Source organism: Nyctereutes procyonoides, unplaced genomic scaffold (assembly GCF_905146905.1).
Source record: "Nyctereutes procyonoides isolate TBG_1078 unplaced genomic scaffold, NYPRO_anot_genome, whole genome shotgun sequence".
NCBI classification, from domain to species: Eukaryota; Metazoa; Chordata; class Mammalia; order Carnivora; family Canidae; genus Nyctereutes; species Nyctereutes procyonoides.
In genome coordinates, this window is record NW_026575051.1 from 35,520,396 (window position 1) to 35,546,775 (window position 26,380).

Consider the following 26,380-nt stretch of genomic DNA (forward strand, 5'->3'; position numbering starts at 1 on the left):
ATTGCAAAATGATCACCGCAGTAAGTCTACTTAACATCTGTTACCACACGTAGCACAACAAAATTTTTTTTCCTTTTTTTGTAATGAGAACCTTTAAGATCTACTTTCCTAGCTTTCTTAACTTTCAAAAATATACTATAGTACTATTAATTATAATCACCATACAATATATTAGACCCCCAAAGCTTATTTATAACTAGAAATTTGTACCTTTTGATACCTTCACCCATTTTGCTCACCCCCACAGTTCACCAGTTTGTTCTCTGTATCTATGAGTTTGGTTTCTGTTTTGTTTTGTTTTTTAGATTCCACATACAAGTGAAATCATACAGTATTTGTCTTTCTCTGAGTTATTCCACTTGGCATAATACCAAGGTCCATCCATGTTGTCACAAATGGCAAGATTTCATTCTTATTGCTGAGTAGTATTCCACTGTGTATATATCGGTGGTGACTTTTTAAATGCAACATCAATGATAAAATCCATTAAAGAAATAATTGATAAGCTGGATTTCATTAAAATTTAAAACCTCTGCTCTGCAAAAGATTCTAGAAGAAAATATTTGCAGAAGACATATCTGATAAAGAGCTGTATCCAAAATATATAAAAACTCTTAGAACTCAACAAGAAAATTACCCTGCTTTAAAAATAGGCAAAACAGAGGTGCCTGGGTGGCTCAATGGTTGAGTGTCTGTCTGCCTTTGGCTCAGGTCACGATCCCAGGGCCCTGGGACTGAGCCCCACATCAGGCTCCCTGTGGGGAGCCTGCTTCTCCCTCTGCCTATGTCTCTGCCTCTCTCATGAATAAATAAATAAAATCTTTTTTTAAAAGGGGGGGTGCAAAACATCGGAACAGACACCTCACCAAAGAAGATATACAGATGGCAAATAAACATGTGAAAAGATGGTTCAGATCATTGTCATTAAAGGAGTTGAAAATTAAAATTAGACACCACTAAATACCTATTAAGAAGGTCAAAATCAAAAACACTAAAATCAAACGTTAGCAAAAATGTAGAGCAACAGGAACTTTCATTCACTGCTGATGGGAACAAAAAGTGATACAACCACTTTGAAAGACAACTTGACAGTTTCTTTGAAAAGTGAACATACTCTTACTGTATGACCCAGCAATCATGCTTCTTTTTATCTATCCAAGGAAGCTGAAAACTTATGTCCACATAAAAGCCTACACACAGATATTTACAGCAGCTTTATTCATAATTGCCAAAACTTGAAAGCAACCAAAATGTCCTTCAGTAGGTGAATGGATAATCTGTGGTATATCCAGATAATGGAATATTACTCGGTGCTAAAAAGAAATGAGCTATCAAACCCAAGTTTATGGAAGAAACTTAAAAGCATATTACTGTGTGAAAGAAGACAATCTGAAAAGGCTACATAGTGGATGATTCCTATTACATGACATTCAGGAAAACGCAAAACTATGAGGCAGTAGAAAGATAAGTGGTTGCCAAGAGTTAAGGGGAGGGAAGGGATGAATTTGCAGAACATAGAGATTTTTAGGGAAGTAAAACTATTCTATGTGACACATTAATGGCGGATACATGTCATTATATTTATGTCAAAACAAAATGGAGTTTCTCAGTGATAAAAACGTGTCAGTGTAGGTTCATCAGTTGTAACAAATGTACCTCTCGGGCAAGGGATGTTAATAGTTAAGGAGACTCTGTGTTTGTGTGTGTGTGTGTGTGTGTGTGTGTGTGTGTGTGTGTACGCACGCGCAGGTTTATGGAAATTCTCTGTACTTTCTGCTCAGTTTCACTATGGACCTAAAACTGCTCTAAAAATTAAAGACTACTCTTTAAAGAATAGTAGGTGTGGCAACCCTCAGCCCATTGCCTATCTTGAAGTTATAAAAGGAAGCTTGATCACTGGCAGAGATTTGATACAGATAAATGAGAACCTCAAAAGTGCAACGCAGAGAGCTTGACCTGTAGTCACCAGAATTCAGTGATGGACTGGCACCTGGCTTGTGCCTAAGTAGTCTTGAGGCAAGAAGCTTGCTGGTTACTTGAGCTCCTCTGGGCAAGAAACTATCTTCAGAAAAAAAAGGGCTACACTTTCATAGAAAGAGAAGCAAAGGGACTTGTCTCCTGTGGGTTCCTTGAAGCAGAACCATCCTTAGTTGTCTTGAAGACATGAGCAAAATGCCTCAAACTAGCACAGTGAATGTGCTGGAAGCAAGATAGGCAAGAACAAAAGAAAAAGAGTTCAGTTCAAGAGGTAAATTAAGTGCTTTTGAGAGAAACTGTATTATGTATCAACCCCAAAAATGATTAGACAGGGTTTCTGTCTGTGCTTTTGAGCCAAGAGAAGATAAATAAATATTCAAATAATTTCTATATAATGCTGAGAAGGTTAGGTTTTATAACGTGGAACTGGATGCCACTGATCCTGAAAGGTTTAAGGTGTTGGAAGTGGGTCAGATTTGGTGGCAATGTAGATGGATCAAATGGAGCCAAGTGTGGAGGCCAAAGAAGAGGTAGATCACAATAGCAATTACAAGCTCAAAGTGAGTACTAACAGCCTGACCTTGGAAAGTAAAAGGAGTATTAAAAAAGAAGCAATTCAGGCAAAATCTGAGAAAGAGGCAAAACCTGACTAAACTTTAAGACTGACTAGATTCAGGAGATAAGGACAAGAGAAAAAGAAAACAAAACAATGAAAAGAATGGTTTTTTTTAGTGGTGAAAGAAAAAAGGAATTTATTTCAGAAAACAGTAACATTCTATTTTATTCATGTCAGATCAGCAAAAAACTGAGTATATCAAATTTTTGTGACACTGTGAAGAAAGTGGAACGTATATGCACTTTTGGTGGAAATGAAGACCAGTGCAACCACTCTACCAGCTTTTAGTGAAGTTAAGCGTGAGAAGTATGAACACAACCTACAGCACAGAAAGCACACCACCAGTTAATTGCCTGAGAGGTTTCCCCACATATCCACAAGGGGGCATGTACAAAGATGTTCGTAATAGCATTGTTTGTGGAAGTAGGAATTAGGAGTAATTTAAATGTCTATCATTAGGGTAAAAGATGAGAAAATGTGGTAAATGCACACAAAGTAGAAGTAAAAAAGAACTAACTAAAGATATGCCCAGATGATCTTAGGACATGGTATTGGATTCTAAAAGTAAGCAAGAATTAAAAAGACAGCATGGTAACAGGATCAAGTCCCACATCAGGCTCCTGGCATGGAGCCTGCTTCTCCCTCTGCCTGTGTCTCTGCCTCTCTCTCTGTGTCTCTGGGTCTCTCGTGAATAAATAAATAAAATCTTAAAAAAAAAAAGAAAGAATAAACGAAGGTCTGATTAAACAGCTTCTGCACAATAGACAGACCCACAATACACCCATAGAGAACGGCAAGAGATGGTAACAAAGGGAACACACACACACACACACACACACACACACACACACACACACACCCCTCCCCTCCAGTGCTGAGAACTACACCAGAGAGGGAGCCAGAGAGGCAGAGAACTGAGGGACTGTGAGCATAATTCTCTGCCCTGGGGCACAGAAAAAAAAAAAAAAGCCTGCAGTTTAAAAAGGGCAACTATGGGATCCCTGGGTGGCGCAGCGGTTTGGCGCCTGCCTTTGGCCCAGGGCGCGATCCTGGAGACCCGGGATCAAGTCCCACATCGGGCTTCCGGTGCATGGAGCCTGCTTCTCCCTCTGCCTGTGTCTCTGCCTCTCTCTCTCTCTGTGTGTGTGTGACTATCATGAATAAATAAAAATTAAAAAAAAATAAAATAAAAAATAAAAAGGGTAACTATAACATAAAGAAAGCAGCCCTAGAACCTTGCCAAATGTCGGGGTTGCTGCTGGAACTGTCTCCAGGTAGAGGGGCTGGTGATCTCTACAGTTTACGTTCCCCCCTCACCTTAATAGCACAGACAAAAGCAGGGTACTGGCACCATAGCCGGCCTGCCACCTCAGCAAGCCCTGGGCTCTTAACCCACACCAGTCCCAGCCATCCCACCAAGGCAGCTGGAGCATGGAGCATGCCAGAACACACCTAGTAAGTGCTCACCGCAGCTCCAGCCATTCTGACTAGATGACACAGGTGCAAAGCACCCTGGAACACTGGGGGCCCATACTACTTTGGCTCCGGATAACTTGCCAGGGCACCCCAGGAGCAAAATCCCCAGGACACCCCAACCCACACCTGCCTCAGCTCCAGCTGCCCTACCAGGGTGCCCCCAGGTGGAGCACCCTAAGACACCCCAGCTTGCACCCGCTTCAGCTTCAGCTGTCCTACTAGGGTGCATTGTGTGCAGAGAGCCAAGGGACACCTCAGCCTGCTCTCATCAGCTCCACTCATCCCACCAGGGCAGCCTCAGAATAGAGTGCCCCAGGACTCCTAGCCCATCCATGCTGGCCAGCCAAAGTCACCACACATGCACAGTCTACACAGGGGATGACTATGCACAAGATCATCCCTTTAAGTTTAGGAGAAGTAGCTGTTCTGCCTAATGCACAGAAACAAACACAAAAGTCAAACAAAATGAGACAGAGGAATATGGTCCAAACAAAAGCAAGACAAAAACCTCAGAAAAAAAAAAAAAAAGAAAGAAAGAAAGAAAGAAAGAAGAAAGAAGAAAGAAAGAAAGAAAGAAAGAAAGAAAGAAAGAAAGAAAGAAAGAAAGAAAGAAACAGAGATAATCTACCTGATAAAGAGTTAAAAGTAATGGAGAGAGGAGTGAATGAACTCAATAAGAAGTTCAACAAAGAGGTTGAAAATATAAAAAAGGACAAAAAAATAAAAAATAAAAAAGGACCAATCAGCATTGAATACATTTACTAAAATAAAAAATACACAAGAGGGAATCAATAGTAAATTAGAGGTTTAGTAATCTAGAAGATAGAGTAATGGAAAGTACCCAAGCTAAACAGCAAAAAAAAAAAGAAATTTTTTTAAATGAGAAGGGGCACCTGGGCAGCTTAGTTGGGTAAGCCTCCAATGACTCTTGATCTCAGGGTCCTGAGTTCAAGCCTGGTGTTGGGCTCCATGCTGGGCATGGAGATTAAAAAAAAAATTAAAATAAAGATAGGTTAAGGGAGGACTTGGACAACATCAAGTGAACAGTCATTTGCATTTTAGGAGTCCCAGAAGAAAAGGGAGAGAAAGGAGCAGAAAACTTATTTAAAGAAATAACAGTCAAAAACTTCCATAACCTGGGGAAGGAAACAGACATGCAGGTTCAGGAAACACAGAGAGCTTCAAACAAGATGAACCCTAAGAAGTCCACACCACAATACTTAATAACTGAAATGTCAAAGAGGAAATATAAAAATTCTTCACCTAGAACTATAAAATTAAAAGCTCTGAGAGTAAGTATGAAAATCTGCATAAGTATTCCATTTGACTTTAGGATTACTTAAGTTTTTATAGAGGTACTTGATATTAGAATGGCAGGTTTTTTTTTTTCGAAGATTTTATTTATTTATTCATGAGAGACACAGGGAGAGAGGCAGAGACACAGGCAGAGGGAGAAGCAGACTTCATGCAGGGAGCCTGACGTGGGACTCGATCCCAGGTCTCCAGAATCACACCCCAGGCAGAAGGCGGCGCTAAACCGCTAAGCCACCAGGGCTGCCCAGAATGGCAGTTTTTAAATTCCTTAAGGTTGCTTAATACAGGTACCAATTGCACAATGACATGTGTAAAAATCTTTAAAAGGGAGAGGGGGAATCCCTGGGTGGTTCGGTGGTTTAGCGTCTCCCTTGGCCCAGGGCGTGATCCTGGAGACCCCGGATGGAGTCCCGCATCCAGCTCCCTGCGTGGTGCCTGCTTCTCCCTCTGCCTGTATCTCTGCCTCGGTGTGTGTGTCTCTCATGAATAAATAAAATCTTAAAAAAAAAAAATGACATGTGTAGGGATGCCTGGGTGGCTCAGGGGTGGAGCATCTGCCTTTGGCTCAGGGCTGATTCTGAGATCCCATGTCGAGTTCCACATCAGGCCCCTGCAGGGAACCTGCTTCTCCCTCTGCCAGTGTCTCTGTGTATATCATGAATGAATGAATGAATGAATGAATGAATGAATGAATGAATGAATGAATGAATAAAATAAAATAAATAAATAAATCTTTAAAAAAAAGGAATGTGTATGTGGTGGGGGAGGGAACAATGAATGGAGTAAGAAGAGTACTGAGGGGGATCCCTGGGTGGCGCAGCGGTTTGGCGCCTGCCTTTGGCCCAGGGCGCGGGATCCTGGAGACCCGGGATCGAGTCCCACGTCGGGCTACCGGTGCATGGAGCCTGCTTCTCCCTCTGCCTGTGTCTCTGCCTCTCTCTCTGTGTGTGTGTGTGACTATCATAAATAAATAAAAATTTTTAAAAAAATTAAAAAAAAAAAAAAAGAAGAGTACTGAGGGCTGAAAGACAGAAGTCTGGAAATTGTTGTCTTGAGAATTGCTTGGAGGATTGGGGGAACCCCTCCCCCACAAAACACACACATAAACCTGTTGCAATTGGGTCCAGGAACCTAACATAAATAAGAATTGAGAACACTCATTCCCTCTCAACTGATTTAGAAATGGTGGAAGAGTCAGATTAACCAAATTAATTTGTTTTAAGCCAATGGCTCTCAAGCTTCACGGCTTGTTAAACCACAGGTTGCTAGGCCCCCAGACCAGAATTTTAAATTGAGTAGGCCTGAGGTGGATCTGAAAATGTGTAGCTTTAACAAGTTCTCAGGTGATGCTGCTACTGCTGACCAGTGGACCTCCTTCAACCTGAATTTTCTCATTGGTAAAGTAAGCAATAGTGATGTTCTATGTTCATGTAAATAAAGATATGAAAGTGCTTTTTCATTACATAATCATTACGTAATAATTATATTGTACTATAATCCTGTTGAATGGAGTAAGATGATGTATTAAATCAATCTAGACAAGTTTTCTACAGTTACAAAATACATCACCCAGTGTGAAAAAGCCGAAAAGTTAATCCAAAGTAATCATTTTGAAAAGTCAGGTTACATGAGTGAGGAGGAGCCATCCTGGGCAATTCTTATCCTCTCACCACCCACATGTAACCCTGCTCCAATGGGCACATCCCACCCATAAAGCCACCATCCTCTACACAGTGGGTGGCTCTGGGCACACGCACTTGATTATCCTCTATCCTTCACCACAGATGACCCTGGGCCCCTTGCCCTCAAACTTTCCTAAAGCCTCAAAAAGAGAGGAATCATCCATCTGTTTTCCCTTTTAGCTCCTTTCTTCAGACTCAAGCCCTGATTCACTCCACTCGTTTGTCATACTTGTCCCTCATTTAAGTCCCATGGCTGTGGTAGTTCCGACTAGAAGTCCTCTCAAGCTTAGATTGTTCTTATTTCTCTTTTTCAGCAATACAACTAAACACTATTCAGTCTGCTAGTTTAATAAAGCTAAATCCTAGATATCCACCATGCAAGACAACAACCATGCTGTCAAAGTTAGGAAAACAATCCCATGAAATGAGGTCCAGCTTCTGATGGCTGGAGTCAAGTTGGGATAACCTGGTGCTTCCAAAACTGCTGTAGAGATTACAACATGGCTATGGACCTGGTAGGGCCGCTTCTCTCTGGACGAACTCTAATTTCCAAATTCTACGTGCCAAACAGACAAAACCTCTTATTCCTGATTAGTTACCTATAACAATTTAATGTTTCAGAGTCTGTGTTCATGTAAAAAACATACCAGACATTTGTTTTCTGGAAAGATTCCCTGAAATCCTGAAAATGCTCCCTGGCTATATCTTCGTTTTTTTCCTCTCTAGAGCAAGGTTCTTGGGAGGGGGCAAAGCAGACCCTCAATAAAGTTTCTGTTTTTAACAAACTGATGGGAGCAGTGGGGAGGCAAGGCAGAGGGGTTAGAGAGAAATCACGATGTAAACAGATTCTAGCTGGAGGGGAGACAGGAACTAAATTTTTCAGGGGTTCTGAGGGACTAGAGAGCATTGTAGACAACTCACCACTGGCTTAAAACCCCTGGGTGACTCTCCTGCTCTTACCTTGGTGTCTGAGGCCCAGGGGAACCTGTCTTCCTCCTTTCCCGGCCCTGACCACATCTGTTCGGCTACCCGCCTGGCCCCAGCCGGCCCTAGAGCCGCTTCCCCGGGTCTCTCTACCAGGCTGTGCGTGCATCTCTTCCAGCCTCTTCCACCCGGCCAGACTCTGGGAGACTTTGCCTGAGTCCAGTCTCAAGCACCGTCAAGCTCCTCCAAACAACTCGGTGGCCCAGGAGTCACTCCCCACGACGCCCTCCCCTCCGTGGTGGGAGTCCTAGCTGCCCCCCACCCACCCCCGGGGGGGGGGGGAGCCCAAGGTGGGAGCTCCGGAGATCTGCGTGCGCACTCCAAGCTGGGCCCAGCCAGGAGCATCTACCCCACTCAGAATCTCCCCCTTCCCCACTCCACGCAGTTTCTTGTGACCCTCAAAGTTTGGGTAACATTTAAATGTAAATATATGGATCATGAGGAGGCGGTGTGATGGATGAGCCTTGATTTTCCTAATCTGTAAAATGGTAATATTGAAAGAATTGAGTCACTAAATGCCAAGAGCCCGGTGGAGTTCCCGTGGAGTTCCCGGCAGGCCTGAGGTTCTGCATCAGCGTTGGCTATTGTTAACTACGTTTGGGCCAAAGGATTTCACTAGATTGGATTTACTCGTTTATCAGTTGTTTTGTAAGCAAGCAATCCTTGCTTTTCTGGACAACTCCCTAGACTGACTCTCTAAATCTCCTCAGAGCTAATGATGCCTTTCCGTAGGGCAGAACCCTCATCTCCATTACAATGAAAGCTGTTTGGCTTCTCTTAATCCTCTACCCTGGGTGGAAAACTGGCCAAAAGCTTAAAACAAAGAGGAAAAAAGGCAGCCACCCCAAGACCTTTTTTTTTTTTAATCTACAGTTTATTCCAAAACTTTCCCTATGAATTCGCAGTTTTGTGTTGTCTTGAAGGGCTGAAAAATCTTCAGTGCAGAGCATGCATGGGATTTATGGCATATGCTTAAATTTCCAAATTTTGCTACTTTTACACAGATTAACTTTTCTACACTGGCAAGTACTGCCCCTTAAAACAGAACTTCTAGACTGTTTTTTTTTTTTTTAAGATTTTATTTATTTATTCATGAGAGACAGAGAGAGAGAGAAAGGCAAAGACACAGGCAGAGGGAGAAGCAGGTTCCATGCAGGAAGCCCAATGTGGAACTCGATTCCAGGACTCCAGGATCACGCCCTGGGCTCATGGGGGCACCAAACCGCTGAGCCACCCAGGCTGCCCATCTAGACTGTTCTAAGGACAAAGACAGTTCTGTGTTTCATCAGCACTGCAGAGTTTCAAGTCCCAGATCTGCAGTTTACGTTTTCACACACATTCATTGCCAACTGACCGAAGGGGGCACTAGCTGAGGGTAATTTGAGGGAGTCACAACTGCTGGCCCAAGCGAGAAATACTAATATCAGAAAGACTGCACCTAATAGGTCAGAAAGAAAAAGGGTTGCCAATCACCTGTGACCAAGCTTGTGGAGAAGCAGGCAATCTCATTTATTGCTGCTGGGTGTAAAATTATTTCAACTCCTATGGAAGGCAATTTGGTACTATCTAGCAAAATCATATATACAATTTCCTCTCTGGACCAGCAATTTACCCTCTAACTTAGCCTATAGAATACGTGCACACTTGCAAAACAATGACCTTCAAGGTATTCATCACAGCTATGTAAAAGCCAAAGATTGGGAACAACCTAAAAATCCTTTGGTAGGGAACCAATTAAATGGAATCATGCCCAACTATATAATCTACATTATGATTGTGATTGTATTAAAAAATAACACTCTTCCAGAGTACACAGGAAAATAAAGCTTTTTATTTTTGGAGAAATGGGTGCATAAATGGATAATTATACGGACTACTTTTATAATCTTCTAAGTGGATGGATAGGAGACTTTTCTATCATTTTTTTGGATTCTGATCCATTTGAATGTAGTATCCAAAATTTATATGTAAATATTAGTGTTACTTAGGAAAATACTGTTTATTCCAATATAGCAACAACCAGTATTCTCCACTTAGTCCATAGTTCTGTCTCATTATATTGCATATCAGCTAGTGGTCTTGTATTAGGATTACAAGCATATAAAACTACTCCACTGAGAAGATACTAGCATTTCTATCTTTGTTTTGGAGAATATTTGCTTTTCATTTTGCACATTACCTTATAATTATTTTTAAAAAGAACCCAGGTCAGCTCAGACATTATTACATTTCCCCTAAAATTGACTGGGTTTTGATCAAAGCTGCCATCTCAGAACCCAACTCCTATACCTTTTAACCCTAACCATGGGTGCTCTTGGGCTTTTTTTCTAGCTTTGAAGGTTTTAATTAAGGGTGAAGCTCAAGGGCCAACTTGACTGTGCTGTTATCTCCAATACTTCAACAACATCAAGGCACTATTTATTTAAAATGTTATCCTTTAATTAGCAAATTTGGGGGGTAGGGGAGAAGCCACATTAGGACTCAGACAAAGGCAGAGACCCAAAATCAGCTGGTTTTTCCCTGTCAGGCTGGAGCAGAATTTCAACCAGACCATATACATCCCAGCTCTGGAGACAACAATCTACTCTTCAAATCCTGATTCCAGGTACGTTGGTGGCAAACTGGCTTCACTTCATCCAAGAACCTAGCTGTAGGGCTTTCATGGCATCCTCAAGTTTGAGCATCCCTGCACCAGAAAGCAACAAAGTGTGCATAAGGGGAGAAGATAAGAGCCTGAACAGTTCTCAACCTCTTTCAAGGTCGGTTTCTGGGACTTCCCAGCTTGGCATTCTGTACCTGGAATTCTTGGGAACATCAGAAGGTGGGGCCAGTGAGCCCATTCCAACCTACCCTAAGAAGCTAGAGGGGAGTGTTGGGAGGGAGGGGGAGAACTGGGAACAGGTCTCAGATAACCTTTCCTTAGGAGGCCAGGCCACCTCTCATCCTAGTCTTACCCCACGGTCTCTAGGAACAACAGACCGCATTAAAGTCGTCTCAGCCACAGCCCAGCTATAAAGAGCCTGGGGTGATGCCTGGGGTGGGGGTTTTTGTGGGGAGAAGAGCAGGGGTGAGAAGGACTGCAGGAGAAGAAATAAAACGACCCCCACGAGTCCCCATGCCAAAAGCACGTCGCCAGGCCTTTCACCTCGTTCCCGTCGCTGGCGGTGCCACTCGGCCATGGACTGGAGCATCCACTTGGCCCTGAGCTTGTACAAGTAAGAGCCATAAACCAAGACCTCGGTGAGGCCCGAGGATTCCAGAACCTTTAGCTCGAGCATGACTTTGCTCACTTGCTCGATGTACGGGATTCGAGATCCAGCTGGGCCTGTTTGGGATAGAGAACATGGGCGCTCAGGCCCGCGGAGACCCAGACGCCCGGGTCAGGGCACCCAGGTCAGGATTGGGCTCACTCACCAAACATAGCTTCCAAGAGCTGCGTCTGGACCTGCAACACCTCGGGGTCTTTCAAGTCTTCCGGAACTTTCACCCATGGTGGAATATCTTTCCGTCCTGGCAGCGTCCCCATCCGGCGTGCCTCAAAACCAATCACGCTGCCAACGAGGCTAGGCCTGAACTTAGGTCGCCCGGCCACGGCGAGGGGAGTCGAGCGCCGGGCGGGGCCGCCCACGGCAAGCCCCGCCCCCCGCGCCGAGTCTCGCTCCCTGAACGCCCGCCTGGCCCGCCTGCGCCGCTCTCGCACGTGACCACCCGCGGGGTGCGGGCAGCGCTCTCCCACCTCACAAAGGTTTCTCCACACCGGAAGCTCTTGGCCTTGGGAGTGCTTGGGTCGAGGGCAGCGTCAGCTCTAACCCTGGGAACGAGTGACTGGGCCAGAACCCCGGAAAGACGAAAGTGCAAGGCCACAGGGTGAGAGATCTCCAGGGAGCTGCCAAATCGAGTGCCTGCCTCCAGGTTCCAGAGGAGGGTTCCACTTCCCGTGGGCCTGAGGGGGGCCAAACCCCGAGGCTTCGCTTCGCCCAGACGCCTACAACCCCCGAGGACGCAGGAGTAATAACTGCCATTTAATAAAGGTGAAAAGGAAATTTGGAAATTCCTTATCTGCAAGGAACGTGATAGGGTCGCTAAACTGCCCTTACTGTTCACCTTCCTTGAAGCCACTAAGTCTGGAATCTTTAAATCTATCCTGATTTCAAAACTCATGTGTGCCCCCACCTGGCCACTTGGGTCCAAACTGTAGAGGCTAGATTTTTTTTTTCTTTTTTTAAATTTTTTTATTTGAGAGAGAGCCAGGGAGCATGGGTAAGGGCAGAGGGAGAAGGAGAATCCTCAAGCAGACTTCCTGTGGAGCATGGGGCCAAAATGGGCCTCAGTTCTAGGACCCTGAGATCATGACCTACGCCAGAAAAAGAGTCACCCCGGCACTCCTGTATAGACCAGACTTCAGCCTCCAAATAGTTTATTCATTTAAAAAACATACTGCTTGAGGTGATGCACTAGATTCATACAATGAGAGTGTGATTTCAATGTTTTATGGCTTCATAGATGTGGAAATGAAGCTGACTTTTACCAAGACCATGTTCTGGTAATATACAATCCCATCAGCTATTATGACTATCTCTTGAGGCAAACTTCTTCACATTCAGGCAAAAAACTGGGTTCTTGGGGCGCCGAGGTGGTTCAGTCAGTGGAGCATCCAGTTCTTGGTTTCAGCTCAGGTCATAATCTCAGGGTCCTGAGTTGAAGTCCCAAGTGGAGCCTGAACTCATGGCTGTGAGATGGAGAGTCCCATGCTGTACCAATTAAGCCAGCCAGCACTCCCCCCACCCCCACCCCCGTGGTTTTGAATTTTAGAGGAAGGGAGAAGATGTAATTGTGTGTCAGATAGCTAATAAAAAGTAACTTTACTGGAGGGAAAAAAAGTATAACCTATCTCCTCAGTGAGAATTTCCTTATCATGCTTTTTAAATCACTCCCCCCCCTCCTCCTACACACCATTTCTTTGAATGGAAATTCAATATAGTACGTATATATTTTAAAGATTCTATTTTTAAGGAATCTCCACACCCAACATGGGACTTGAACTCAAGGCCCCAAGATCAAGAGTTGCATGCTACACCCACTAAACCAGCCAGGCACCCCATCAATATAGTATTTAAAGCAGAGGGGCACGGGAATTATATCCAACTTGGGGGGTATTAAAAACAAGCCTTCATAACTATACAAACTTATTTCAAACTTGTAAAACTTTACAGACTTAGAAGATAAATAACCACGATTTAAATTTTTGGTTCAGAAAGTATGACCATCAAAAAATATTAAATGGTAATGACTAATGTCCCTTCTAAAAAACAAACAAACAAACAAAAAAAAAACAACTCATGCACAATTAAATCAGCAATTAAAAAAAAAAAAAAACTCATGTCACAACAGCAGCTTATAAGAACTGGTTTCCCCACTCCTGTCAATGAGTTCCCAGTAATCCCAGGCCTGGCCCCTGGGATAAGTGACTATGGAGGCCTCACTGCTTTTTCATTTACACATTTCGATTGTAGATTCACAAACTGCTGGTTTGGGGGTCTGATTGGCTAGTAGTAGTGTGATTTACTAAGGGGAGTTAGATCCCTCTCCTTAGCCCCTCCTCAAAATTGTGCCACTACCAACTCCTTCTTGCTTGAGCGATATCTACTGTAATTTTGTTATCTCCCAGGATGCAATTGTTTATATGTCTCCCTTTAGCGTCCCAGCCTGGCCCAGATAACTTTTCTGAGTATGCATGAAATGAAGACACAGAAAATTCACTCAATTCCAAATATTACCTCTTTGCAGCTTTTCCTTTTAATCAGGTGGGAACCCCATCCAGAGGCTCTGAGGCCATCACCACAATCACACCCGCCATCACCTCTCTCTCTCCCACTTTTGAGTACTTAGACTGTTGGATGGCATAGTGAAAAGAGGTTTGCAGAGGGCTCATGAATGTCCTGTATCATACCACGGACATCAGAGGCAAAGCTGGTAAGTGCCAAGTGCCAAAATTCAGATGTGTCAGAGGTACCCAGGGCTTGTTCTCTGAGCTTTTTGGAAACTGGCAGCACATTCTAGTCAGCTACACCTGGACCTGGATCCAAAGGCTTCTCGCCACCCACTGCTAAGCATGCCACTATGGGCTGGAGGAGACACCAGAGTAGATGTTGGCAACCAGTCTTCACAGGGTCACACCTTCCAACCTAAAAACACACAGTGGCCTTTATCTGGTCACCATCCAGGAACTGTTGGGAAGCCCCTCCACTTTGTCCAAGATGACCCTCATCTTGGCTTAAGAATCCTAGGGTTGCGGGGATCCCTGGGTGGCGCAGCAGTTTGGCGCCTGCCTTTGGCCCGGGGCGCGATCCTGGAGACCTGGGATCGAATCCCACATCGGGCTCCCGGTGCATGGAGCCTGCTTCTCCCTCTGCCTATGTCTCTGCGCCTCTCTCTCTCTCTCTCTGTGACTATCATAAATAAATAAAAAAATTTAAAAAAAAAAAAAAAAAAAAAAAAAACAAAGAATCCTAGGGTTGCTGCAGCAGAAAATGTAGTCCCATTAACACTCATTCCACCCCTGCCTTTCTCAGGAAAAGGCTGTTGAAGGCCAGCATCTCTGTGGGATCCTCAGCATGGGATTTTACACAAGTTTGGAGGAAATGGTTTCCCAAGGCCAGAGTTGTCACCGCAGCCCAGATAAGCTTGACCAGTCCATCCTCTCCTCCCTCTCTCTGCCCCCTTGGCTAAGATTTTTGCCCATCTCCTGGAGCCTTTCCAAGGGTTGCACAGGGGGAAGCATGGCCCAACCTCAGGAACTTTTGCTTGGGGGCTATAAAAACATCCACAGCAGAACCAAGCCTCCAGGCAATTCTCCCTCGCTTCTTGGCTTCAGTCAAGAAGTCCTGACTTGTCTCTGGGTGTACACCCGGGTCACTCCTGGCTGGCTCCAGGCTGGCAGTTTTTTTGTCACTATAAGGACAGCCTCCCTCACCCCAGCTGGGGCCCAACGACCCCTTTCAGGCAGCTGCCTTTGGATTTGCTTCCTGTCTCCAGCTCCTCAGCTTCTGAAGACAGTGTCCGGCCAGACCTCGAGCCAACACAGGGCAGCAGGGTTGGGGAGCAGAGAGAAGCTTCACATTGCAAGCCCTCACATGGGAAGTGGCTGTGGATATGCCTGCCGGCCACAATCTGCAGCAGCCGCTTGACTAGCTTGTTGTGCCACAGGCAGCGATGTCTCTGTCCCCAGCATGTCTGCCACTTTCAAGTACAAAAGAGCCCAAGGAGAGCACGCTCAGGGAGAGGGCAGAGGCTCTCAGCCCCGCATGCATCCCCCACAGGGCGGCTGACAAGAGGAGGGTTGCTGGTCAGGGTCCCAAAGGGTGGCAGAATGGAGCCCACAGAGCCTGGCCCTAAGCTCAGTTTGATACTTCAGGAAGGACTGCAATGAGGGGCACAGATGCAAGGTTCACCCCCAGGGAAAGGTCCTGGACCACTTCTTACATGGAAAATGCGTACCAGCAGCAACACCTGGAGGTGTGTCACCTGTAGACCCACAGGTGTGCGGGCTGCAGATGCGACTGGCATTTGCAGAGTATTTTCAGCAAGGGGACCCTGGGAGGAGGATCCACCTCTATTTCCCCATCCACTTCCATTTCAACTTTTGCCCCAGCCTCAGCTTTACCCAGGCAGTGGTCCGAGGGAAGATAAGCTCTTTTCGTGGGGCTCTGGGGAAACCTGGGATTGGTGACCCACCAAGACTCAGGGTGCCTGGGTAGCTCAGTGTTAAGCATTTGCCTTGAGCTCAGGTCATGATCTCAGGGTCCTGGAATGGAATCGTTCATCTGGCTCCCTGCTCAGTGGAGAGTCTACTTCTCTCTCTACCCCTCTCCCTGCTCATGATCTCTCTCCCTCTCTCTCTCTCTTCCCCTCTCCCTCTCAAATAAATAAAATCTTAAAAAAAAAAAAAAAAAAAGACTATATCTCAGAGCAAATGCTGCCCTTTCCTGGAGGCCTAAATTATTCAGACAGCTTAACCTCAAGGCTTCTTTCGGATCCCAGAGCAACGACAATCACTGACTGACACTTTGCTGAAGGAGGACTTCTGCTTTTGTATCCTTCCTTGACTTTTGCAATACCCTATTTCTGACTTCTCACTGTAACCCATGGGGGAGGGGACTCCAAGCATCCACACCTTCAAATTTGGGGGGAAGGACAACCAAGCTAGGACACAGAGTAAGTATACTGGGAACTCTTCAATAGACTAGATGATACTCTGCCTATTTATATTTTATTTACAAAAGATTTTAAGTTGCTTCTATTATGATATTGAATTGATATAAAATATTCAATCCAAATTTACTATTAGATTTTGTTGGCTTCCATTTATATACTGCCTTGAATAAACCAGAAGACCATTTGGCTCATTAACCATATTTAAGAGTATCTCATTTATATAAAATGGAGACCCACAGAAATAATTATCGATGAAAGGACAGGAGAATTCTTAATACTCTGGCTATTTATTAATCTATTGCTTTTCAAAAATGTCCTTTGAACATCTGAAAAACAAAACCACACTCTTTTCATGCCTAGCACAACCATGGCTTATGGTCCTAAGAAGCTTCTGAAGCATGTAGCAGCTCCAAACCACTGGATGCTGGATAAATTGACCAGTGTGTTTGCTCCTCATTCATCTACTGGTCCCCATAATCTGAGAAAATGTCTTCCTCTCATCATTTTCCTAAGGAACAAACTTAAGTATGCCCTAGCAGAAGATGTACTAAAGGAGATCTGGATACAACATTTTATTAAGAATGATGGCAAGGTCCAAACTCATAGTAACCTATCCTGCTGGTTTTATGGATGTCATCAGCATTGATAAGATTGGGGAGAACTTCCAGCAAGGATTGCTTTTCTGTTCATTGGATTACACCTAAGGAGACCAAGTATAAATTGTGTAAAGTGAGAAAGATCTTTGTAAGAACAAAAGGAATCCCTCATCTGGTGAGCCATGATGCTCACGGTATCAGCTATCCTGATCCCATTATCAAGGTGAATGACACCATTTAGATTGACTTATAGACTGGAAAGATTACTGATTTCATCAAGTTTAATACTGGTAATCTTTATATGGTGACCAGAGGTGCTAACCTGGGAAGAATTGGTGTGATCACCAATAGAGACATCCTTTTTTGTTTTGTTTTGTTTCTACATGTAGTTCATGTGAAAGATGCCAGTGGCAATATCTTTGCTATGTAGCTCCCCAACACTTTTGTTATTGCCAAAGGCAATAAACCATGAATTTCTCTTCCCTTTAGAAAGTGTATCTACCTCACCACTGCTGAAGAGAGAGACAATAGACTGGCAGCCAAACAGAGCAGTGGGTAAAATGGTCTCCAAGTAATGTGACTGAAGCTCTTTATACTTAATTGAAGATAATAAAAAAAAAAAAAGACAAGAAAAAAGAAAGAAAAAAAATCACTTGATTGGGTGCTGGAATTGGGAAGAATTTTTGTGCTGGACTTCAGTAGTTATTTTATTGTAAAATAGTATATTTAAAAATAAAATGCCTCAATACAATCCCTATCAAAATACCAACAGCGTTATTCACAGAACTAAAACAAAAAAAAATCTTAACATTTGTATAAAACTACACAAAAGGCCTCGAACAGCCAGAGCAATCTTGAAAAAGAAAAAACAGGAGGTATCACAATTCCAGATTTCAAGTTATATTACAAAGCAGTAGTAATCAAAATGGTATGATACTGGCATAAAAATAGACACATAGATCAATGGAATAGAATAGAAAACTCAAAAATAAACCTACAACTGTATGGTCAGTTAATCTTCAACAAAGCAGGGGATCCCTGGGTGGCTCAGCGGTTTAGCGCCTGCCTTTGGCCCAGGGTGCGATCCTGGAGTCCTGCGATCGAGTCCCGGGATCGAGTCCCATGTTGGGCTCCCTGCATGGAGCCTGCTTCTCCCTCCTCCTGTGTCTCTGCCTCTCTCTCTCTCTCTCTCTCTCTATGTCTATCATAAATAAATAAATAAATCTTTAAAAAAAAATCTTCAACAAAGCAGGAACAATATCCAATGGGGAAAATATGGTCTCTTCAACAAAGTGTTGGGAAAACTGGACAGTAATATGCAAAAGAATGAAACGACCACCTTCTTACCCTATACACAAAAATAAACTCAAAATGTATTAATGACCTAAATGTGAAACCTGAAACCATAAAAATCCTTGGGATGAGCACAGGCAATAATCTCTCTGACATCAATTATAGCAACATTTTTCTTTTTTTTTTAAAGATTTTATTTATTCATGAGAGACACACAGAGAGAAAGAGAGGCAGAGACACAGTTAGAGGGAGAAGCAAGCTCCATGCAGGAAGCCCAATGTGGGACTCGATCCTGGTACTCCGGGATCACGCCCTGAGCAGAAGGCAGATGCTCAACCGCTGAGTCACCCAGGTGTCCCTATAGCAACATTTTTCTAGTATGTCTCCTGAGGCAAGGGAAATAAAAGCAAAAATAAACTATTAGAACTCCATCAAAATAAAAATTTCTGCAAAGGAAACCATCGATAAAACTAAAAGGCATGGGATCCCTGGGTGGCGCTGCGGTTTAGCGCCTGCCTTTGGCCCAGGGCGCGATCCTGGAGACCCAGGATCGAATCCCATGTTGGGCTCCCGGTGCATGGAGCCTGCTTCTCCCTCTGCCTGTGTCTGTGCCTCTCTCTCTCTATGTGTGTGTGACTGTCATAAATAAAAAAAAAAAAAAAAAAAAAAAAAAAAAAAACTAAAAGGCATCCTTCCTGATGGGAGAAGATATTTGCAAATGACATATCCAAGAAATTTTAGTATCCAAGATATATGAAGAACTGATACAACTCACCACCCAAAAAAATAAATAACCCAATTTGGAATGGGCAGAAGACATGAACAGACATTTCTCCCAGAAGATATACAGGTGGCCAACAGACACATGAATAGAAGCTCAACATCTCTCATCAGGGAAATGCAAATCAAAACTACAATGAGATATTACTTCCCACTTGTCAGAATGGTTAAAATCAAAAACATAAGAAACAACAAGTGTTGGCAAGGATTTGGAGAAAAAGAAACCCTCTTGCTCTGCTGGCAGGAATCCAAATTGGTGCAGCCATTGTGGCAAACAGTATGGAGGTTCCTCAAAAGTAAAACAAAACAAAACAAAACAAAACAAAACAAAAAAAAACAGAACTACCCTATGATCTAGTAATTGCACTACAGGGTGTTTACCCAAAGAATACAAAAACACTAATTTAAAGAGATATATGCACACCTATGTTTATTGAAGCATTATTTGCAACAGCAAAACTATGGAAGCAGCCCAAATAACCACCAATAAATGAATGGATAAAGAAGTGATATATATATATACACACAAAATGGAATGTTATTCAGCCATAAGAAAGAATGAAATGTTGTCACTTGCAACAACATGGATATAGCTGGAGAGTATAATGCTGACCAAAATAAGTCAGTCAGAGAAAGACAAATACCATAGGATCTCACTCATCTGTGAAATTTAAGAAACAAAACAAGCAAGCAAAAGGGGAAGAAAAGACTTTTTTTTTTTTTTTAAAGAGAGAGACTCTTAACTGTAGAGAACAAACTGATGGTTACCAGAGGGGAGTTGGGGTGCAGTGAGAGAAGTAGGGGATGGGGATTAAAGAGTACACTTATCATGATGAAAAAAATAAAATGATAAAAAAATTATAAAATAAATTTTAAAAAAATTTATACTCCAGCCAACTAGAATCTGTTGTTTCCTGGATTTTTAGGTAATACACCCTGAAATATTAGAGAGGAGAGGATCTCAAGCTTAAATGTATAAAACAGTTACCTGGGAATCTTGTTAAAATGCAGATTCACTAAGTCTGGGGCAGGCCTAAGAGTCCTCATTTAAACAGTTTCCCAGGAAATGCTGATACTGCTAGTTAACAGATCAATTCTGGATAGCAAGGTTGTGGATACCTCAACTATCTATTTAAAATCACATCCAGAAGATAAAAACCAGTAAATAGAAAAGTGAAATGTAATTAGCAAGTTTTCTAATGAGTGCTTTCAAGCTCTGTATAACAATACATGCCATTTTAACATCTTGGAATCCATACCTTTTCAATATGAGAGAATCCTTTAAACAGCCTGCCTTATCCCTGACTCCCCCAGATCCCTCCTCCCAGTCCCCAAATAAAAAAGAGACTATTAATTACAATTGGTCAATTGCCATACAGGGTTCTGAGCCCCAGATCTGCCCGATTCTGATTTTTATGTGAAATCTCCCATTTCTATAATGTAGCCTGACTTAAAAGTTAGAAGAAGAAATGGTATGAGTAAAACAAAACACACCTGTGGGGCATCACTAGGCCTGTGGAAATCAATTAGCAACTTCCAAAGAGTGTTGTGCCTTCTGGATCCACCTACATTCTCAGCCTCCAGGAAGTAGTGTGTTTCCAAAGGGGTTGTGAAGCCTCAAGTCTAACCTCCAACAACTTTCTCTCCATTTCAGATGCTTCCATACCTCCCCAGATGAGTAAGCCCCTTTGCTTCCATCCTGATCTCTATCAGTTATCTCCAAATTGATATACAAGCTTAATGCAATCCCTATCAAAATGCCAGCAAGATTTTTTTGTAGATACTGGACTATTTTTAAATTTATATAAATTATTATATTTATATAAATTTATATAAAAAGGCAAAGAAACCAGAATAGCTAAAACAATTTTAGGGGGAAAATGATCAGTCTGCCTAAGTTTAACCATTATTATATAACTATAGTAATCAAGGACTATGTAGTATTGGCAGATTAAATATAAAATTTACAGGCAGAAAGCCTTTACGGAAAAATACAGGAGTAAATCTTTTGGAACTAGGGCTAACCTAAGAGTCTTTACATTTATCACCAAGAGCTTGTTCCGTAAAAGAACATATTGATCAGGGCAGCCCCAGCCCGGGTGGCACAGCGGTTTAGCACCGCCTGCAGCCTGGGGTGTGATCCTGGAGACCCAGGATCGAGTCCCACATCAGGCTCCTTGCATGGAGCCTGCTTCCTCCCTCTGCCTGTGTCTCTGCCTCTCTCTCTCTCTCTCTCTCTCTCTCTCTCTCTCTCTGTGTGTGTGTGTGTCTCATGAATAAATAAATGAAATCTTAAAAAAAAAAACTTTAAAAAAAGTTGATTTTATTTTTTTTTTAAAGTTGGATTTTAAAAAAAAGAAAAATATTGATCAATTGGATCTCATCTAAAATAAAAACATTTGTTTAGAATCTGTTGAGAAGACGAAAAGGCAAACTATAATTGGGAGAAAATATTTGCAAACCACATATATAACAAAGAACTAATACCAAGAATACATAAAGAACTCTGAAACTCAATAGTAAAAAATAATACAATTAGACAATAAATAAAAGACAAAGAGATATTTCACTAAATGGGATATACAGATGCCTAATAATGAAAAGATGTTCATCATCATTTGCTGTTAGGGAATTGTAAATTAAAACCTATATGCAATATCACTACACAACTATCAGAATAACTAAAATTAAAAATAGGGACAACCCTAAAGTGAGGTTTCAGAGAAACCAAATCACTCATACATTGCTGATGGGAAGGTAAAATGGTACATACAGCAACTCTAGAGACAGTCTCACAGTTCCTCAAACAACTAGAGTTACACATGACCTAGCAATTACTCTCCTACATATTTGCCCAAGAGAAATGAAAACATATGTCCACACAAAAACTTGCACAAGAGGGTTCAGAGCAACTTTACCTGTAATAGCAAAAAGCTGTTAACAACACACGTGTCCTTTAACAAGTGAATGGTTAAACAAACTGTGATATAGCTTACCATGGAATATTACTCAACAATAAAAGAAAACAGTTAATAGAAACAACCTGGATGAATCTCCACAGAATAATAGTAAGTGGGAGAAAAAATGCCAATCTTAAAAGTTTATATATTATATGATTCCATTTATATAACATTCTTGAAGTGACATAATTATTAAACAGAAGAACAGAGAAGTGGTTGCTAGAATCAAAGAGGGGATGGGGACTGAAAGGAAGTGGGTATGGCTAGCAAAGGGCAAGATGGGGGATTCTCATGATAGAAACATTCTGTGTCTTGACTGCATCAATGTTGATATCCTGGTTGCGATATTGTACTATAGGTTTGCAAGATGTTACCATAGGAGGAAACCGAGTAAGAGTACATGGGAGCTCTCTGTATTTTTTTATTACAATTGTTTATGGGGGCACCTGGGTGGCTCAGTCCATTGAGGGACCTACTCTTGATCTCCGCTCAGGTCTTGATTTCAGGATTGTCAGTTCAAGCCCCATGTTGGATTCCATGAGTGTGGCACCTACTTAAAAAAAAAAAATTCTACAACTATATGTGTATTTACAATTATCCAAAAATAAAAAGGTTTAATTTAAAAAATGAAATCAGTGGGGGATGCCTGGTTCATTCGGTCGGTTAAGTATCTGCCTTCAGCTCAGGTCATGATCCCAGTGTCCTGGGATCAAGCCCTGCGTTGTTTGGGTCCCCTGCTCATGGGGGGGTTAGCTTCTTCCTCTCCCTGCTCATATTCTCCCCTCCTCTCTGCTTGTATTCTCTCTCCCAAATAAATAAGTACATCTTTAAACAAACAATGAAATCAGAATTTAAAAATTTCAAAATCTATCTGAATTTCAGTTGCCATATTGGGACGCCTTTCTAGCAGCCATACACCATTGCGTTCTATTGGTAATGAAAGCTGGATAGCTAAGAGACTTAAAGGGAACACTATGGACAACATGATTAACATGATCTCACATAAAGATCTTTTCCTGCTTAATCCCATTCACATTAAAGTCTACTAGATATTACTTAAACATTGTCACTCCAGCTTTATTTCCTTATTGTTTAATTCATTTGCTTTTCTTTTTAGAGAATGTTTATGTCCTTTTGCATTGAGTATCTCTATTAAGTAGGGAAATAATTGGATATTTTAATCTCTCAGGGTTAATTTTGGCTGACAACTTTTATTTATTTTTTTAAGATTTTATTTATTTGGGCAGCCTGGGTGGTTCATCGGTTTAGCGCCGCCTTCGGCCCAGGGTGTGGTCCTGGACACCCAGGATGCTTCTCCCTCTGCCTGTATCTCTGCCTGTGTCTCTGCCTGTCTCTCTCTCTCTCTCAAATAAATAAATAAAATCTTATAAAAAAAGATTTTATTTATTTGACAGAGAGAGAACAAGCAAGCAGGAGCAGCAGGAGAGGAAGAAGCAGGCTCCTCACTAAGAAGGGAACCCGACATGGGGCTCAATCCCAGGACTTCGATATCATGACCTGAGCCAAAGGTAGATGCTTAATTGACTGAACCACCCAGGTGCCCAAAAGCATGAAGTTTTGAGGGAAAAATTATTTCAATCAAGAATTCTAAGGCCAAAAGTCCAATTTACTGTGTGGATAGAATAAAAATATTTTTCAACATGCAAGGCCTCAAAATATTCATTCTTCCTCAGAAAACAATAGATTTGTCAGAAAAAGACAACTATATGATCTCATTTATATGTGGAATTTAAGAAACAAAACAGAGGATCATAAGGGAAGAGATGGAAAAATAAAACAAGACAAAATCAGAGGAGACAAACTATAAGAGACTCTTTTTTTTTTTTTTTTAATTTTTATTTATTTATGATAGAGAGAGAGAGAGGCAGAGACACAGGCAGAGGGAGAAGCAGGCTCCATGCACCGGGAGCCCGACGTGGGATTCGATCCCGGGTCTCCAGGATCACGCCCTGGGCCAAAGGCAGGCGCCAAACCGCTGCACCACCCAGGGATCCCCAAGAGACTCTTAATCATAGGAAACAAACTGAGGGTCACTGGAAGGGAGGGTGGGGGGGATGGGGTAACTGGGTGATGGGCATTAAGGAAGGCATGTGATTTAACAAGCACTGGGTGTAATATAAAACTGATGAATCACTGACCTCTACTTCTGAAACCAATAATACACATATGTGTAATATGTTAATTAATTAAATTTAAATAAAATTTAAGGGACGCCTGGGTGGCTCAGTGGTTCAGCATCTGTCAAGGGCATGATCCTGGGGTCTGGGATAGAGGCCTGCATTGATTGGACTCCTTGCTGAGAGAGCCTGCTTCTCCCTCTGTGTCTCTGCTTCCCTCTGTGTCTTTCATGAATAAATAAATAAAATCTTTTAAAAATATAAATAACATTTTAAAAAAATAAAATAGATTGGCTCCATTGGAATGAAAGGAAGTCTCTTTCTGAAGAGAAGTAAAATAATGAAACCATTGCCTCAAATACCACGAACTTGGTGAGACAACCTCTGGATTCTCAGGCTGAATGAAGCCCAGGGTAAGTAAGGCCAGTGTAAACTATCACTGAGAGTCAAAATTCCTTACCTCTTATCTGAAGTCTCCTACTACCTTCCCCAACCCATACACTCCCCAGACACAGACAAAAAAAATGGCTAAGGCAAATAGTAAAGAGCAATGAAAAGGGTTAACTTTTTTAGTACTGAAGATTCCTTTTTAAAGCTAATTTTTTAATCTAAATGAGACTCCAAAACTGAAGAGGCAATAAACAATAATGAAATAACTGTATATGTCATAAACATAATTTTAAAGTACTGTAGAATGAGACTATCTGTCAAAACAATTAGCCTTTGAAAATTATAGGAACATCATAGCTAGAAAACAGATAGCAGATCTAAGTGAACTTCGAAACTCTAAACTACCTTTCCCCTTGGTTCCAGGTAAGAAAACATTTTATTTCAAAAATTCACCTGAAGCTTATTTTTGTTGTTGTTGTTGCCTACAGCTCTTAAGTTCCAGCGGAAAAAAAAATATTTCTCATTTTAATAAACCTGGCACATTAGACATCAGCATCTACTGCCACAACTGCCTTTAATTCTTCTTGTTCACGTGTCATCAGTCTCGTTATCAACTTGCAATCTCTATTTCTTTGTTTAGCCAGAACTAATTGTGCCCACAACTCGGCCTCTGATTTTCTTCTTCCTTCCTGCAATTCACCTATCTCATCCTCAGATTCCTGGAAGCTAACCAGAAACAAAGTTGGAAAGATCAGTATGGTAAAAACCATGAGGATCCTCTTGGAGATGATTATATATCAACTTAATAATTTCTGCCTAAATGCTCTTGCTACTACTGTAAAATCTACTGAACAAACAAAATAAACAAGGACAAAACCAAACATGCACACATACAAAAGAAAGGAAGTCATGGGATCCAAAGAGCCCAGGATCCAACACCAGGAAGGACTTTAGTAATACACAGCAGGGTGGGTCTGAAAGTAACTAGCTTGGATTTGAGCAGTTAAGACTGAAGGGGCGATACTGTCAAGATGAAATGATACAGTCCCTGCAGTGCTTGAAGGTACAGAGAAGAAATTTACACAGTTGGTGAGTGTGGAGATAAAGGAATACATTGAAAAATAAGCACTTTAAAAAGAAAAGCGCCTGAACAACAAAGTGATTAATGACATCAAGAAAAAGAAAACTTTTTTTTAAGATTTTATTTTTATTTATTTATTAGAGAAAGAGAGAGAGAGAATGGGAGGGAGGCAGAGACACAGGTAGAGGGAGAAGCGGGCTCCACGCAGGGAGCCCAATGCGGGACTGATCCCGGGACACCAGGATCAGGCCCCGGGCCAAAGGCAGGAGCCAAACCGCTGAGCCATCCAGGGATCCCCGGTCTCAAGACTTTTGGCTTAACAGATACCTATAAATTTTTCACGTATTTCTTTGACCTACAGAACTCCTATGGAGAAAAAAAAAAAAAAAAAAGAACTCCTATGGAGGATACAAGGATGAGCCTGAGTTCTGGGGATCTCTCACTGCTGGGTCTGGGCCTAACACCTCAACTACTGATTCAAGAGCAATATAGCTTTACCTTCCTGAGTAGCAGTTAATGGATAATGCGTTAAGGTAGATCATAAAAAACAAGACACAGAAATTGTGTTAGAGAATTTTAAAAAGTTTCAGTGGATCCAAAAAAGTTTCCAAAAAGTTTCGATGGATTCCCCTCTGGTGTCCAAGCCACATAGACCATTTGGTGCTGGGTGGTGTGCTCAGCTGTCTGGGACAGGTTACAGAAGAAACTGAAATGTGATGGCCTCCGGGGAAGGAACTCAGTGGTCAGGGTTCAGGAGGAAGTGGGACTTAGTTTAGCCCTTGAAGACCTTTTTAACTCCTTGAGCTTTTACTTTTTCGATGTATTTCATTAGGTTTCCCATGAAAAAGTCATTCCAACGCCTCAGGAATGCTGGTCGCA

The 26,380-nt window shown here is 42.2% G+C and overlaps 1 protein-coding gene and 1 pseudogene across 2 annotated transcripts in view; one reads left to right on the forward strand and one right to left on the reverse strand.

Annotated features, from left to right (window-relative positions):
• Positions 1-10,291: 10,291 nt before the first annotated feature.
• LOC129513094 (oocyte-expressed protein) overlaps positions 10,292-26,380 on the reverse strand; it is a 31,761-nt gene continuing 15,672 nt past the window's right edge. The window contains exons 3-5 of one of the 2 annotated variants that reach the window (XM_055330803.1): positions 11,464-11,600; positions 11,195-11,374; positions 10,292-10,735 (exon numbers count right to left, since the gene is read on the reverse strand). In XM_055330803.1, coding sequence (XP_055186778.1) covers positions 10,677-10,735; positions 11,195-11,374; positions 11,464-11,600 — 376 coding nt within the window. In that variant the 3' untranslated portion in view covers positions 10,292-10,676. Of the gene's footprint in view, positions 10,736-11,194; positions 11,375-11,463; positions 11,601-21,591; positions 22,443-26,380 lie in introns of those variants that run through there. The other variant, XM_055330802.1, reaches the window with a different exon arrangement.
• LOC129513093 (40S ribosomal protein S4, X isoform-like) lies at positions 16,631-17,418 on the forward strand (annotated as a pseudogene).